Source organism: Ambystoma mexicanum, chromosome 1p, assembly GCF_040938575.1.
Source record: "Ambystoma mexicanum isolate Mex_15411 chromosome 1p, UKY_AmexF1_1, whole genome shotgun sequence".
In the NCBI taxonomy this organism is placed as follows: domain Eukaryota; kingdom Metazoa; phylum Chordata; class Amphibia; order Caudata; family Ambystomatidae; genus Ambystoma; species Ambystoma mexicanum.
This window is the reverse complement of record NC_090921.1, coordinates 619,415,842-619,431,143: the sequence shown is the minus strand read 5'-3', so window position 1 is coordinate 619,431,143 and position 15,302 is coordinate 619,415,842. Positions and strand designations below refer to the sequence as shown.

Here is a 15,302-nt window from a genome sequence, read left to right as displayed (position 1 = left end):
GCACTGATAAAAATTCACATTTGCCCAAATCTGTGCTCTTGTGTGAATAGCCGTCTCGTTCTTTATTATTAATAGATTTGGGGAAACTTGACAAAAACTGGATGGCTTTATGAAGTGCTATGTCAAATAATAACTAGAGCCTATGTGACAAAATTGAGGCAATGTAGTTACAGCTGGGAACGTGCCAAGCCATCACTCATAACAATTAGACGGACAGGAAAGAAAAAGTTAAAAATATGCCTACCTACAGGACAACTGGATACATAGAACAAGAATTAGGACTATGAGACATATAACCCACTGAACCTATACTCAAATCTCTGCATACCTAAATCACATGAAACTCCACACGACCATCTTCTCGCTCAGCAAACTGCATGCACTTCACCACACCGCAACAGCAAACAAACAATACATAAACCGCACCAACAGCACACCAGGTCTCGCATCGGTCCGATATTCACACACAAGCTCAGCGCACAGTGAAAACCGAGCTAAGCTGTCAATATCATACCACTTTCTCACTTTCCTACTCCCTCTTCACCCGTCTAACCCATTCCCGCCCTCTTGTTTGCATATCCGCCTGGGGACCAATTCCATTGGTGACAGTGCGCGGTACAAATACATTTTAACATTAAGTGCTTGAATGCTGATTTTGAAAGCAGAAGATAAAGATCCTAATCTGGGTTTCCAAAGTGGTTTGATCTTCGCCACATTGGTTATATTCCCTGTTCAGTGAAATGGTTTTGTGTTCATCACGTTAAAAGTAAATGTCTTCAGTGCAAATTAACCTTTGTTAATTGTTTGGTGGAGATAGCCTGCCTTTCTCATCCTGCGCTGCTTTGGAGCAGGGGCAGATACATGCACTGTTAGCTCAATCTTTAACACTGGTGCTTGCTATGATTTCTGTCATTTGTTGTTTTAACTCGTGTGATTTATTTATTTTGTTCCTTACATGAGTCCTGTGCTCAGTGGAACACTGTAAGCCAACGGCAGGCGAGCAATAAATATTTCCCACAAACATGGTCCCCTGATTAGGTCATATTTTGCATACGTGAATAGACATTGTGTACCATGGTGGTCATTCTTAGGGCAAGCAGTTTTTCTTGTTTGGTGGAGTTGCATATCCTTGAATGCTGTGCCAAAGTGACATTTCATCCCCCTGTAGTAATTTGTCGTCTTCCGCCAACGCCCATTCTCAAGCTGTTGGCGGCTTCTTTTTAGTCTTTCACTGCCATATCCTTTTTGTGTGCACTACTTTCAGCTCCTGGTGGTTATAGATAAGGTTGTACTTTTTGTCAAATTCTTTTGTAACGTCTACTTGCGTAAAATGCGAACATAGTCGAACTGCGCCCCACCCCATCCATTCTCCCTATGAGAATGCTCATATATTCAAATATTTCCATTAGTCTTAAGGAAATGGCACTAGGCGTTTCATTAGGAGCAAGGTGCTCAACATAGTTGTCCTTGTCCGGATTGTCCTTATCCCAACTTTCTCCGGGTGGATCCTTAGTTAAACCACCTCACCCTACCACACTCTCCTTGCTTTCATCATAGAGAAGGGTGCAGGTAACACTTGGGTGCATAGTGCCTTGGAGCATTAAGCTATGCACATTTACAAGGTTCCCCTTATTTCTATTTTTGCTTCACATAGAATAGTGGTATATTGATCTGCAGCCAGGACACAACTTGAATCTGCTGGAAGGGGACTAAGGAATTCAGCATAAAAGCCACAGTAGTGAGTAACCTGCACTTTCTAAACTGTAACAAAAGGAAGGCTGTGTCTAATACTGACCATACTTACTCAGTACGTTTCTATGGGTTGTTTATTAGTTGTCTGGCCCTTTGTATAGCTTTTTTGCTGTTGTCCACTCCTTTTCCCCTTCGTTTAAATCATCATAACTAACCATAACTTTTGTCTCTTCTAGGCATCTTGTGAGTATGGCATGATCCATGTCACTTCTGAGAAGATGAGCAGCAGTGGCAAGGATTACTGTATTCGCTTCAACTCCCAGTGGGCACACCTGCCTCATGACCTCGCCAAAGCAGTAAGTATGCAGACATTTGACTGTGTTGAAATGTATGTGTGTGTTAAAGCAGTAATAAGCAGCAAAAGGGAATGGGGTCATGTGGGATAAACCGCTAGAAGAATCAAGCGAGGTAAGTTACTCTGTGTAAGAGCCCAATGAGGGAATAGGCCAGGTCAAGGATGGTGTAAAATCAAGTTATCTTTATTATTCACATATTAAATTACATCATACATAGAGCTGAATCCATGGGAAAACATCATAAAAGCACACAATCAATGTTAAATATATACAAAGAAAGTGCATAATTACCAAATAAACACCCTGCAGTATAGGATGGGAGCAAAGTGCAGTCATACTGTTTAGGTCGAAATGGTGACAAGTGATGCAGTTTGTTGTTTCTTACCATCTCTGCATCTCAAGCTTGTCAGATTATTCTTAAATTCAATTTGAAACTGGGGACAATAATAGTACCCCATAGGAGATCTTTTTCTTTTTCCTAATTCCTTTTCCCCTTTTTCTCTTAAATTTTCTGTCCTGGTCTTTCCCGTCATACATCTGATGGGGGGGGGTTTCTTTTTTGTGCACTTTGCTCCCATCCTGCTGCAAACTCATCTCAGAACAGGTTATCATGCCATGTTCTTTCTGGAGAGGAGCGCCTGCTACCTTTTTTTGAAATATCTGGTCTGTCTACTTCTTCATTTTGGTATTATCTCAATTGTCCCTCATAGTCAATTCTATGGGAAGTATAAGGATTTTCTTTGTGTTGAGTAAGGATTCAATTTCAATTAGTTACGAGCAAAATGTAAGAGAAACATTGAAGTAGTAGTTGGAAGTGCCTACTAGTTTGTTGATGATAGTAGAAATAAAAGATGATGCTCCGTGTCAAGATGTACTTCATTAGCGTATCCTATTTGCAATCTGAAAGGAATAGAACATCTATGTCTCAAGGCATTTCTTATCCTGTATTAAATATATTCTGCAGTGCTGATATTCAACTGATCTCTGCACCCGGTCCCTCTCTAGTTCTATTGCAGGAACAATAGCTCTCCCTCTCAAGCACCATAGCTCTCTAGCGTCCTAGCCCTCTCCCTCTCTAGTGCACTTACCCTCTCCAGCGCCATTGCCCTCTCCAGAACCCTTGCTCTCGCTCCCTTGCTCTCTCCCTCTCGAGCACTCTCCCTCTTGGGGGCCCCCTTTCTCTTGGGGCCCCCTTGCTCCTTGGTCCCCTCGCTCGCTCCCTCCTTGGGGGGGAGGAGGATTGCCCTCTCCCTCCTTGGGGGTGGGGGACCTCACCCTCGTTCTCCCACTCTGGGTGGGGCCCTCACTCCTGCTGTTAGGGGGGGGCCCTTGCTCTCTCCCTCTGGGGGGGCTGCTAGCGATCTCCCTCTGGGGGGGGCTTGCGCTCTCCCTCTGGTGCACCCCTCTCGCTCTCTCCCGCTGGCGCTCCCCACTCCATTTGGCGCTCCCCCTTTGGGGGGCCCTCCCCCTCTGGCATGCAATCTGGGCCCACAAACCATTCATGCTTATTTTATGGCAGTCTCGTCCATCAAAATCTTCCTGAGATTCAAGCCCTTTCACCAAAGGAACCATTCATAGTGTTAAGGAGCAAAGTAGTGTTAAGGAAACGTACCTCCTTACTTTTCTAAAGTCTTGCTGACAGTTAACATACATATAAGCGAGGCTTGTGGTTCTGTTTAGAATCGCATGCTTTGCATAGGCCGAAATCTAGTGGTTGGTGCGGAGTATTACATGATTAATTCTAAAATTTGAAAACTGACATCGACTGGGAATGTTTGTAATACTTTCCCTACTGGGATGTGTACCACTTTTCATAGTTACTGCTCGTAACTGAGCATATATCGATAGATTTATGGTTCACTGGAGGTAAAAAATTAGGTTGGATTTTGGGGATAGGACATGGTGTGCACTTGGGGGGCTTCAAACGTGACGCACTTGGACAGATGTTTTGGAGGTGGGAAATATATCACAGGTCATGGGTAAGATCTGTGCAAGTACATGCCTTAGGGCTGGGCCACGACTTGTGGGTGGCCTGGCACTACATCTAATTAACACATGTGGTCCACTTGGAGCATTACGCCTGCAAGGTTCAGCCCACCCATGACGCTCCAAGATACTTGTTAGCAACCCCCTTTGCACTTAAAACTGTTTAGATTAGCCATCGAAATGCACAGTATCTGACATTATCATACATGCAAGTATCTGACATTGCGCTTTTTAGATTACTTGGTTAGCATCTTTAGAACGTGGAAGATACGTAGTAGTTATGTCCTATTTAATTTATTTGCCACTTGCACGCAAGAATCCCATTAGCCTGGCCCTTTTCCATTGTAGCATGTCTACCTGTACTAGAAGATGCTCTTGGACAACCAGCCTATCACTCTGGCAGACTTGGCGGGGGGGGGGTGGGTTCCCGGCCCACAGTGCCAGGAAGATCAGCGACATGAAGATGAACTCAGGCACGGCTTTCCATCAAATCACTCTAGAATGCAGCTACAGCTGTGACAAATTCGGTCTAGCTGGTCACATAAGTTTACGCACTGAAACACCAGACTGGCCTCAACGCCTCTGCCATTAGAATGCAATGACAACCTATATCAAATTTGGTCTAGTTGGGTACACATAGTCACCTGCACTAGCACTCTGTCATGACCGCCATCAGCACCCACCCACGCACCTGTCCTCGTGGGTTGCTTACTGGAGCCTAGTTAGCCCTCCTAAATCCTAATCTCGGCCAAATGCACACATGCATTTTAAAGTCAACTGTTAGAACATTTTCCCATACCTGCACTTCGGTCCCCGAGGTGTTCCAACTACAAAGCGCATTGAGGCCATACAAATGGAAAAATGACAACTACAATACAAAACAAAACTTAGATAGCCATCACACCGATTTCCATGCGTTCATCCACCCAAGGCAGAGTAAGTATCTGAGGTTTGTGACTGGTGATGCGCATTACCAATTTTGCAGGCTCCCTTTTGGGTTAATTTCTGCCCGAGGGTCTTTCAAGTTAATGTTGGTGGTGGTAGCTCTGCTCAGGAGGGAGAACATTCAGGTCTTTCCCTACCTGGATGTCTAGGTCGCTCCCTAGAGCATGTAGTTTCTTATCTTCACCACACCAGCCATCTCCTTCACAGCCTAGGCTTCTCACTGAACTTCAGGGAGTATAGGGTGACCCACTCTCAGTAGCTGCAGCTCATTGGAGGGGACCTGGACACTTGCTCAGAAGGCTTTTCCTGCATAGGACAGGATCTTAAATATCCTATAGATGGTCGAAAAAGGCAGGGCAAACATTTTGGCAAACTTGGCCAGAGGGGATAAATGTTTTGGATACTTCTGTGAAAGACTTGTGTGCTCATCTGGGGGTTCTCACGGTAAGTAAAAAGCATGCGTTTCTTAGCAGAGACAAGTCTGCGCATCAAACCTCTGGAGTGATGGGCAATCAGGATTTGTCTGAAAGCCTTCCTTCCCTGGACCATGGGGGCAAGTGTTTTGATCCTGAAGGACAACACAGTGGAATTGCACTACCTCATCAAGAAAGGAGGTGCATGGTTGCGATGCAGCTATGGTTCTGGCCTTTGGAGAAGAACATTTTCCTGTTGGCTGCCCTCTTGCCTGGAAGAATAGGTTGGCCGATTTCCTGTGAAGGCAGGGCTCTGTCCTCTAGTCCCCTACAAGTGGGTAGTATGCCATGGTTTTTTTTTTGGCAGTCGTTGACCTTTGGGGAACCCATCATTTGGTCATTTTCATCTTTTAGTATCTAGCAAAAGCGTGAGCATTTTAGAGAAATTCTTCTCCGAGACGAGCACTGGGTGTTGCGTTCTTAGTGGACTGGAATTTTAATCTCCTCTACACATTCCCCCTGGTTTCAGTCATCCTGCATGCTCTCGGGAGGCACAGGAAGTTTTGGACCATAAAGGTCCTGATTTCCCCATATTGGCTTTGGACTTGACCATCGACTTGACCCCATCTGTCCGCATAGTCTCCCAAAGAGAGTTGATATGTTCGGCCCCCAATCAGGGGCAGGTTCTACATTCTTATCTCAACACTATGAACCTCCATATGTGGCTGAGGAGAAGCTGAGGTTTAGGGGCTGGGACTTGTTGAAGGCTAGTACTGGAATAAATGTTTGTGTCGTGTAGAGAGAGGAGATCTGGACATTCTTGCTTGTACTACTTCCTCTGAGCTGCAGTTTGTTTTGTCCCTCAACAGGAGGGGGCTTCCGATTGGCATGGTTAAGAACTGCCTCGCGTCGATCCGTCTTCAAAAGGACACCAGTGCAATGCTCTTATTTTGTGAAACCCATTGTCATCTAGTTTCTCAGGGGGCTTGTGAATCTGTTCCCACCGAAGCAATTTGTGGTGCCCTCCTGGCACTTGAATTTGGTGAATACCTTGCTTATATGGACTCCCCTTATGAGCCATTACATTATTGTTCCTTATGCCTTTTGATATAGGTATGTTTCTAGTGCCGGTTACATTGGCTGGGAGAGTGAGCGAACTGCAACCTTCGAAGGGATTGTGTCCTTCGACGTATTCCTTATCTTTGATAATACGTTTCCAGCTTGCTGGCCTCGGAATTATTTTCTGTAGAGGGCGCAGCGCGTCGACGTCCGCCGAGTCGATGTCCCTCGACGGCCACCGTATCGGCGCCGACGTCACCATGCCCATAAATAGCCATGCGCGGCATCCGTTGCTCAGCGCTTCGTGGGGCCTCGAACATCGTTGCTCAGTTCAGTCAGATAATCTAATCTACATCTACTCGAATATACCATCTCGTTCTCGATGGCATCTTCATCGGAACCGACAACGCCGCGATCCGGCTTCAAGAAATGTCGAGACTGCGGTAAAAAAAAATGTCGATAACGGATCCACACAGGATCTGCTTGTGGTGCTTGGGAGCCGAGCACCATTGTTCGGAGTGTGAGGACTGCATGTCCATGACGGCGAAAGCCTTGAAGGAGCGCAAGGGGAAGCTCGAGAGAGGTAAGTCAGTCAAAACCTCCTCGAAAGTTTCTTCGGCTGAGTCGAGGCATTCGTCTCCTCGCCGTCAAACATTCCCATTCTAGATCTCGAAGTAGCTCCCACCATTCGTCGAGATCAAGACACTCAAAGAAGAGACGTCGAAGATCCCCTTCCTTGTCTTCTGTTTCCCCAGAAAGGGTCTCCTGCCCCACAAAACACAGCTCTCAGGCTGAGTGGGAGGAATTCAGGAAGAAAATGTTAAGCGTCTTCGAGAAAGTGGCCTCGACCCCCCTCGAAGACAGCTGAGGGTGATACCCTGGGTGAAAAACCCAAAAAATCAAAACACTGCTAGTCGCAGCACTCGGCGAAACATTCCACCCGAGAGCGCCACGGGCCATCTGGTAAAAAGGCACCGTCTTCGACGCCGTCGTCGAAGATCCCTTCGCATGGATCGGCGCCATCGACGCCGTTGTCGAAGGGTTCTTCGACGCATCGGTCGATCGACTCGACGCCATCGTCGATGCCGACATCGATGCCGATGAAAGAAAAAACCACGGCTACTCCACAGCCAATGGTGATTCCAAGAGCCTCCAGCACGACGCCGAGACCGTCGTTGACATCCTCGAGTAGGATCCCGATCCTCTCGAGTTCTTCGAGGCCTCTTCCAGTTTTCTCGACGCTGTTCTCGGCGCCTTCGAAGCCTGTCACATCGGCATCGACAACATCGACGTTTTCTCGCCCAATAATGACGAGTTTGGCTCCTTCTGCCTTAGAAATGGGTTTGTACCATTTTAGAGGTCAAAGTACCCTGGATTATCTTCAATTTATGAAGAAGGGGAAGATTCTGACCAGGAAACCTTTGGGTTGCAGAGGACCACACTACCTGTTTCAGAGGATTTCACCTCTGAGGAAAGAAGGCTGAAAGACCTACAGGAGTCATTACATGAGGCAAGTGGGCTGGACACTTCCCCAGAAGTCGATTTTGTTAAGCCAGACCCAGGGGAACAAGCCGAAACACCCTATAGAACCCTAATGGCAAGAATTATTGAATTCATGGGTTGGTCTGCGCCTTCGCCTGTTTTTCAACAGGATGACCTGACAGACATATTAGACAAAGGTCCACAGTAGGATCCTGTGGTCCTCTTCCATACAGCCTTACAAAGAAAGATTGCATCTAACTGGGAAACTCCTGAAGTTATCCCTGCTGTCAATAAAAGATTATCAGCCAAGTATAGGGTAGCTGCAGCTTACCCTGAATACTTATCGAAACACCCGACTCCAGCAGAGAGTCTGGTGGTCCAAGCGGCAACTTCATCAAGCAGCAGGACCGCTTACCCTACTGTCCCACAGGATAGAGATAACAAGAGGTACGATTCTATGGCAAAGAAAGTCTTCTCTGCTTGTAGTATGGCGTTGAAGTCCATCAACGCCCCCTGTACGCTCGGCAGGTTCAGTCACACAGTGTGGGAGTGTGCTTCATCATCGGCTGACTGCATACCCGAAGGAGAGGAAAAGGAAGCCTTCCTTAACATTATTAAAGATGGCAAAGATGCCATGTGCAAGTCACTTCAAACTGGCATCGATTCCGCTGACAGTATCAGCAGGGCCATGGCGGCAAGTACAACAATCCGCAGGCATGCGTTGTTGCGAAAGTCTGGCTTTGCTCCAGATGTACAGGCCAGACTTTTGAATATGCCCTTTGACGGCTCTTCATTATTCGGAAAAAAGGCTGATGACAGTCTGGAAAAGTTGCAGACATATAAAGCAGCAGCAAAACCTTTAGGAGCTGCTATCCGCCAAACTCCTTTTCGCCCCTCAGGAACCTCTGGGAGAGCAAAGTCCTTTCGCTATTATTCCGCATTCAGGAAAGGCAGAGGACAGCCGGCTCAAAGAGGCCAAAGGAGATCCACCCGAGGTGGACGGGTCAAAAGTACTAAGGCAGCAGCAGGTGCCTCTTTACCCTCGGCATCTGCATCAGCCGCCCCCAAGCCACTCTGAGGTCTTTCCACACAAGACACCTGTAGGGGGCAGGTTAACTCACCATCTGACGGAATGGCAGGCTATAACGTCAGATGCTTGGGCATTGGAGACAGTTGCCCAGGGTTACTGCCTACCCTTTCTACACATCCCTCCAGAGTCATCCACCGGGGAACAGCTCTCTAAAAGTTCCAGATCCGCTCTTCTTGCAGGAAATTATAGACCTGCTAGAGAAAGGTGCCATAGAACCGGTACCTGTAGCGGACAGGAACAAGGGCTGGTACTCCCCCCCCCCCCCCCCCCCCCCCCCCCCCCCAACTGTCTCATACCAAAGAAGGACAGAGGACTGAGACCCATCCTGGACTTACGAGAATGGAACAAGTTCCTCAGGAAGTTCAAGTTCAAGATGGTAACTCTCTTTCAGATCCTTTAGGCCCTCCAGCTCCAGGACTGGCTGGTATCTCTGGACCTTCAGGATGCTTATTTCCATGTGCCAATCCATCTCAAACACAGGTATACCTGCCATTTGGGCTGATCTCCGCCCGAGCGTCTTCACCAAGCTAATGTCGGTAGTGGCTGCGAGTCTAAGGAGGGAAGGGATCCACATCTACCCCTACCTGGACGATTGGCTGATCAGGGCTGTATCTTCGGAACAAGCTCAGACCCAGCTAGATAATGTCTGCCACTTCCTTCACAAACTGGGCTTCTCCCTCAATTTAAAGAAGTCACATATGATACCATCACAGAGACTCAGTTCATTGGAGCGGTCCTGGACACCTCCCTGGGAAAAGCCTCGCCATCAGAGGTGAGAGCTCAAGATATTCTGCAGATGGTCAACAAGTTTCAAAATGCCCAACGTCTCCCAGCCTTCGACTTTTTGAGGTTGCTAGGCCTCATGGCATCCTGCATCTTCCTTGTGCCAGAGGCTCGCCTGAGAATGAGATCTCTTCAGTGGGCACTGAGAACTCTGTGGTCACAATTCTCAGGGAGAATGACAGATCTCCTCCGGATTCCGGACAAAGTAGCCCGCGACCTTCAATGGTGGGCCTATCTAGAGAACATCTTGAAAGGAGAACTGTTTTGGCAACCATGGCCGGAGATAACAGTAGTCACAGACGGCTCACTCACGGGCTGGGGAGCCCATGCCAACGGCTTGACCATCAGCGGTCGTTGCTCTCCATCGGAGTCCAGACTACACATCAACCTATTGGAGCTGAGAGCGATCAGACTAGCGCTGAAAGCTTTCCTGACATCAGTACAGGGGAGAAATGTCCTGATAATGACGGACAACACGGTGGCCATGCACTAACTCGACAAAAGAGGAGGCGTAGGGTCACTGCCACTGTGCAGAGAGGCAATGCAGCTCTGGTTTTGGGCAATTCAGCAAAGAATCTCTATCGGCAGTCCACCTAGCCGGAGAGAAGAACTTGACAGCGGATGCTCTGAGCAGGCAGAGCACAGTCTCCCACGAGTGGGAGCTGGCTCAGGAAGTCCTTCAAGAGATCTTCGCCCTTTGGGGAACCCCTCAGGTGGATCTGTTCGCCACAAGCACCAACAGGAAGTGCAATCTGTTCTGTTCAAGGGTATTTCCCCCGATAGGAGCTCTAGGAGACGTGACGCGTTCGTAGTGGACTGGGAGTTTCCACTCCTTTACGCGTTTCCACCAGTCCCTGTTATTCCTCAAATGATCAGGAGGTTGAGAAGATTCTGGAAAACCATGATCCTAATTGCCCCGGACTGGGCCAGGAGAACATGGTACCCGGACCTTCTAGATATGTCCATCTGCCCTCCAATCCGTCTTCAACTCGAAGAGAATCTTCTCTCGCAGAAGGGAGGTCAGGTTCTCCATCCAGACACCAGAACCCTCAACCTTCACGCTTGGCTTCTGAAAGGGTGAGGTACAAGGATTGGGATCTCCCTGATGACGTCATGGAGGTGTTGCTTTCGGCCAGATGGCCAGCAACAAAGTCTTCATACCGCTGCCGTTGTAACAAATTTTGCAGCTAGTGTAGAGAAGGGAATATTGACCCTTTTTCATGTGGTGCACCAACGGTGTTATCATTTCTACTCTACTTGGCAAACTGAGGCCTTCAAGTTGGCACTGTAAAAGGCCATCTCGCAGCGCTTTCAATCTTCAAGCGCACTGTGGAGGAACCATCGTATTTCAAACTACCTCTAGTGATACAATTTCTCAAAGGATTAACTAATGTTTATCCTCCAAAACCATCCAAGTTCCCTTATGGGACTTAAATTTAGTCTTAAACTTCCTAATGGGCACTCCATTCCAACCACTTCACTCTTGTTCACTGAGATTTCTCACGCTTAAAACTGTACTATTGATAGCACTAACCTCTGCTAGGAGGGTGAGCGAGCTACAAGCTCTCTCCTGTAAACCCCCACATACAATTTTCCACAAGGACAAAGTTGTCCTACAGGTGAAGCCTAATTTCCTCCCAAAGGTGGTTTCCGAATTTCATATTACTCAGAAAATTACCTTACCTTCGTTCTACCCTCCTCCCCATCCGGGGAAAGAGGAAGAAAGGCTACATAGGCTGGACCCAAGGCGAGCCCTAAGCTTTTTACATTAGCAGAATGGCTAGGATCAGGCAAGCAGACCAACTGTTTGTAGGATACTCAGGTCACAAGTTGGGACTACTCATAACAAAACAAACCATTTCCAGGTGGATTATTTTGGCCATTCTGGAATGTTACGAACTGGCAGGGAAAGAGCCACCCCAAAATCTTAGGGCTCATTCAACCAGGGGTATCGCAGCCTCTTTGGCCCTCCAAAGAGGGGTACCGGTCAGAGACATAAGTGCGGCTGCCACATGTGCGGCTGCCACATGGTCGTCCGCACATACATTCACAAAATTTTACAACCTGGATTCCTTCACTAGTCAAGAGACCAGATTTGGCAAGGCCGTATTACATTCGGTCCATCCCTAAAGGGATACATAACATTCTTACTCCCACCTCCAATTAGTCGATCAAAGATAAGGAATACGTCGGAGGACACAATCCCTTCGAAGAACAAGTTAGGGGATGTTCCTCCGACGTATTCCTTATCGCCCCTCCCATCCATCCCTGCAGTAATACTTCCCTTGTGGTTGCAGCTTACGCTCCTTCAAGGTCAGGCATGGCTTTTCTTATGCGACAAAACTGAACCGAGCAACAGACGCCGCGCATGGCTATTTATGGGCATGGTGACGTCGGCGCCGATACGTGGCCGTCGAGGGACATCGACTCGGCGGACGTCGACGCGCAGCGCCCTTTACAGAAAAAAATTCTGAGGCCAGCAAGCTGGAAACGTATTATCAAAGATAAGGAATACGTCGGAGGAACATCCCGTCGAAAGATCGTTACAAGGTAAGAAGTAACTTGTTCTTTACCTTTAAAACTGCCTTGCTTGTCCTTGTTACAAGGAGAATGTCACCTTGGGAATAAGAGCAGCTTGTCTTCCTTAGTTGATTTCAGAATTTGACTTGACGCAGGAGATCTGCTAATGTTTTATCCTCCTCCTCATCAATACAAGGAAGAGAAGTGTTTTCGTAGGTTCAACCCCAAAAAGGAAAAGGCCCTAAGCTTTTATGTGACCAGAACCAAAGACTTTAGGAAGGATGACCAGTTTGACCTTTGCTGCTGGAAATCGGCTGGGCTCTACCATAGCCAAACAAGCTATTTCAGGATGGATAGGATTATGTATTTGTGAATGCCAGAAATTGGCAGGCAAATAAATTCCCTCGAGCCTCAGGGGGTCATACCAGCAGAGGGTTTGTGGCAACTTCGGTCCTGCAAAGAGGTGTCCCAGTCCTAGACATTTGTTGAGCGGTGACGTGGGCTTTTTTGCATACCTTTTACAAAGCACTTTCTAAATTATATGGCTTCCTAGGATGCTCTCCTCGTACAGGCATTACATCAAAGGGTTTTGGTGACACAGGAGGGGGAAGGCCACAGCTCGGCTGCTGATCACAGGGAAAAAAGGATGGAACTGATCTTATTTATGGTGTGACCTAGTGTGGGCGCTGTCACTTCGGTGCTGAGGAGCAGATTATTGGAGACAGCCAATGGTGAGGCACACCTCAACCCCTGCTGGGTACAGGTTTCCAATGCTAGCTGCTGTGGCCTCGATATATCTAAAATGCGAAATCTCTGTGAGGAGCCACCCATGAAGGAACATTGCCCCAGGTAAGTAATTTCTTTCAGTTGGTTGAGGGGTCCTATGTGATTTGGCCAAAACTATTTTATTTTACTTACTGGTTTATTTTGTCGCAAATATATGCGGGGTGAAACCTCCCCCGCCCCCTTAACTTCCCTACATTAGTTATTAGCCTAAACCCACCACCCACATATATTTGTGGCAGAATCCGATGAAAACATTCAACGTAATTCTACTTCGATAGCATCTGCTGCAGCCAAAACTCCAGTTACCGTTTGAGCAAAGTCTTTAATTGTATGCATAATGAAAACCAGTATTGGAATAAATAGAATGTGCAGTGTGGTTTATGTATTGCTTTTGTTTTTCCCCTAGTCTGTGTTGCCGCTGCAGAATCAGACCACATCAGTCTTATGTTCACCCTCTGATGTACCTTATGGTGGATTCACCAACAGAATTCCCATGGTTTTGCGTGGAAACTGCACCTTCTATGATAAAGTAAGACTTGCCCAGACCAATGGAGCCAGAGGACTGCTCATAGTCAGCAAAGAGAACCTGGTAAGTTTTCATTCCAGATTAACATACAGATGCTTGGCTCTTAGACACCTGAATGTATACCAATCATATGCTTTGTCTACTGAGAGACATTAAGGAGTCAAAATCCTTTTCTTCCCAGACAGCTGCCTTGAAGTTTGACATTTTGTATGTATTTTAGTAGATGGCATGTCTTTGCACAACTCCAATTAAAGAATGACATCTCAGTCGGTCACTTCTCCCCTCTTCTATGCCCATTGATTCCTCTTACGTGGTAAGTGTGAAATAATAAACCAGATACAGTTCCTAGATAGTTGTTTATCTGATATGCTTGAATTACATGGTGCAGTGTTGAAATGGCAACTATTATTTTTGTACCTGTGTTCTGGACATCAATACCTATTGGACACAATACATATAAATGTTGTGACAAACTATTCATCACTATTCGGATGCATACTAATCTTCCCCTAAACCCAGACATGTTTATCGAAGTGCCCTGGCACAGTTTGATCTCTGGAGATTCTGGCAATGGTGTGCATTTAACTTAGTAGTTAATGGACTTCTGAAGGGCCTTATGAGAACCTTCAAAACCAACACGTATATATACGCACGCCACCCCCCCGGTGATAACTAATGCCCAAGCCGGGCATATGCCAAGGTATTCAGGAATATTGTAGAGGCAAAGATCATTGTGAGCCTTAGGGTGCACGGTAAGTAGGACCTCCCCGGGAGAGACTCGCCCTTTGGGGACAAGGACTCCTGTTCCCGTGAGACACTCCCGGAGTCAATTACCATAGCTGCATATATGGGACTATCGTCTATAAAAGTAGTGTGGCAACTAGTGTGTCTGAAGGCAATGTAAAAAGAAACACCTGTGAAAAAGGGAAGGGAGATGTCTCTAACCAGAGACTTGTATTTAACTGGGACGAATCCGAGCAGGAGGAAAGGAGAGCACTAGGCGCAAGGACGCCCCCTACATCATCATGCCTTGTGACGGGTGGAGTCATGCAGGTTGCGGAGCCTCCGACTTTCATGGCACCAGAGAAACCGTGTGAGAAGCCAACACCCAGTCTGTGCATCCGCAAAGGAATCTGTATGGAAGCGAAAGGAGGGAAAAAGTACCTGGTAGTGGTGTAACCAAGCTTGGACGGACTACCGAGACGGGCAGATCAAACACATTTCGAACGCCAGCATCTGAAGAAGGCAGGCACGCGAAGAGGAACAGAGAACGGGAATCCGAAGAGTGAGAAGCAGTAACTGTGCGACAGTCGGGCCCTGCAACCTTCCCCTGCATGTCAAGAGGTAACAGGTGAATTGGGAATAGCGGGAGGCCGCTGGGGAATCATTATATGTGTGGAAACACCCGTCCCAGTCCGAAGGACGAGAGAGTAAAGATCAAATTGAATGATTGGCACTTCAAAAACATGAGAGCCAATAACAAACAACCTGGTCGGGGAAGACTTGTGGCACTTAGAGAGAAACTCGTTCCAGTCCTGAGGACGAGATGGCATTGATGAAAGCAGTTTACATGGGATATGAACAATGTTTTAAAAGATTTGACCAACCGGGTGGGAGCCAACAGACTGAGAACTAAAACCCTGGGAGGAAGGGCAACCACCTTA

The 15,302-nt window shown here is 47.2% G+C and overlaps 1 protein-coding gene across 3 annotated transcripts in view; it reads left to right on the top strand.

The window, feature by feature from the left end:
• Nucleotides 1-15,302, top strand: part of SPPL2B (signal peptide peptidase like 2B) — a 1,058,839-nt gene that overhangs the window by 221,826 nt on the left and 821,711 nt on the right. For all 3 annotated transcript variants that reach the window (XM_069649607.1, XM_069649606.1, XM_069649608.1), the window contains exons 2-3: nt 1,929-2,048; nt 13,519-13,701. In XM_069649607.1, the coding sequence (XP_069505708.1) occupies nt 1,929-2,048; nt 13,519-13,701 (303 nt within the window). The remainder of the gene's footprint in view (nt 1-1,928; nt 2,049-13,518; nt 13,702-15,302) is intronic.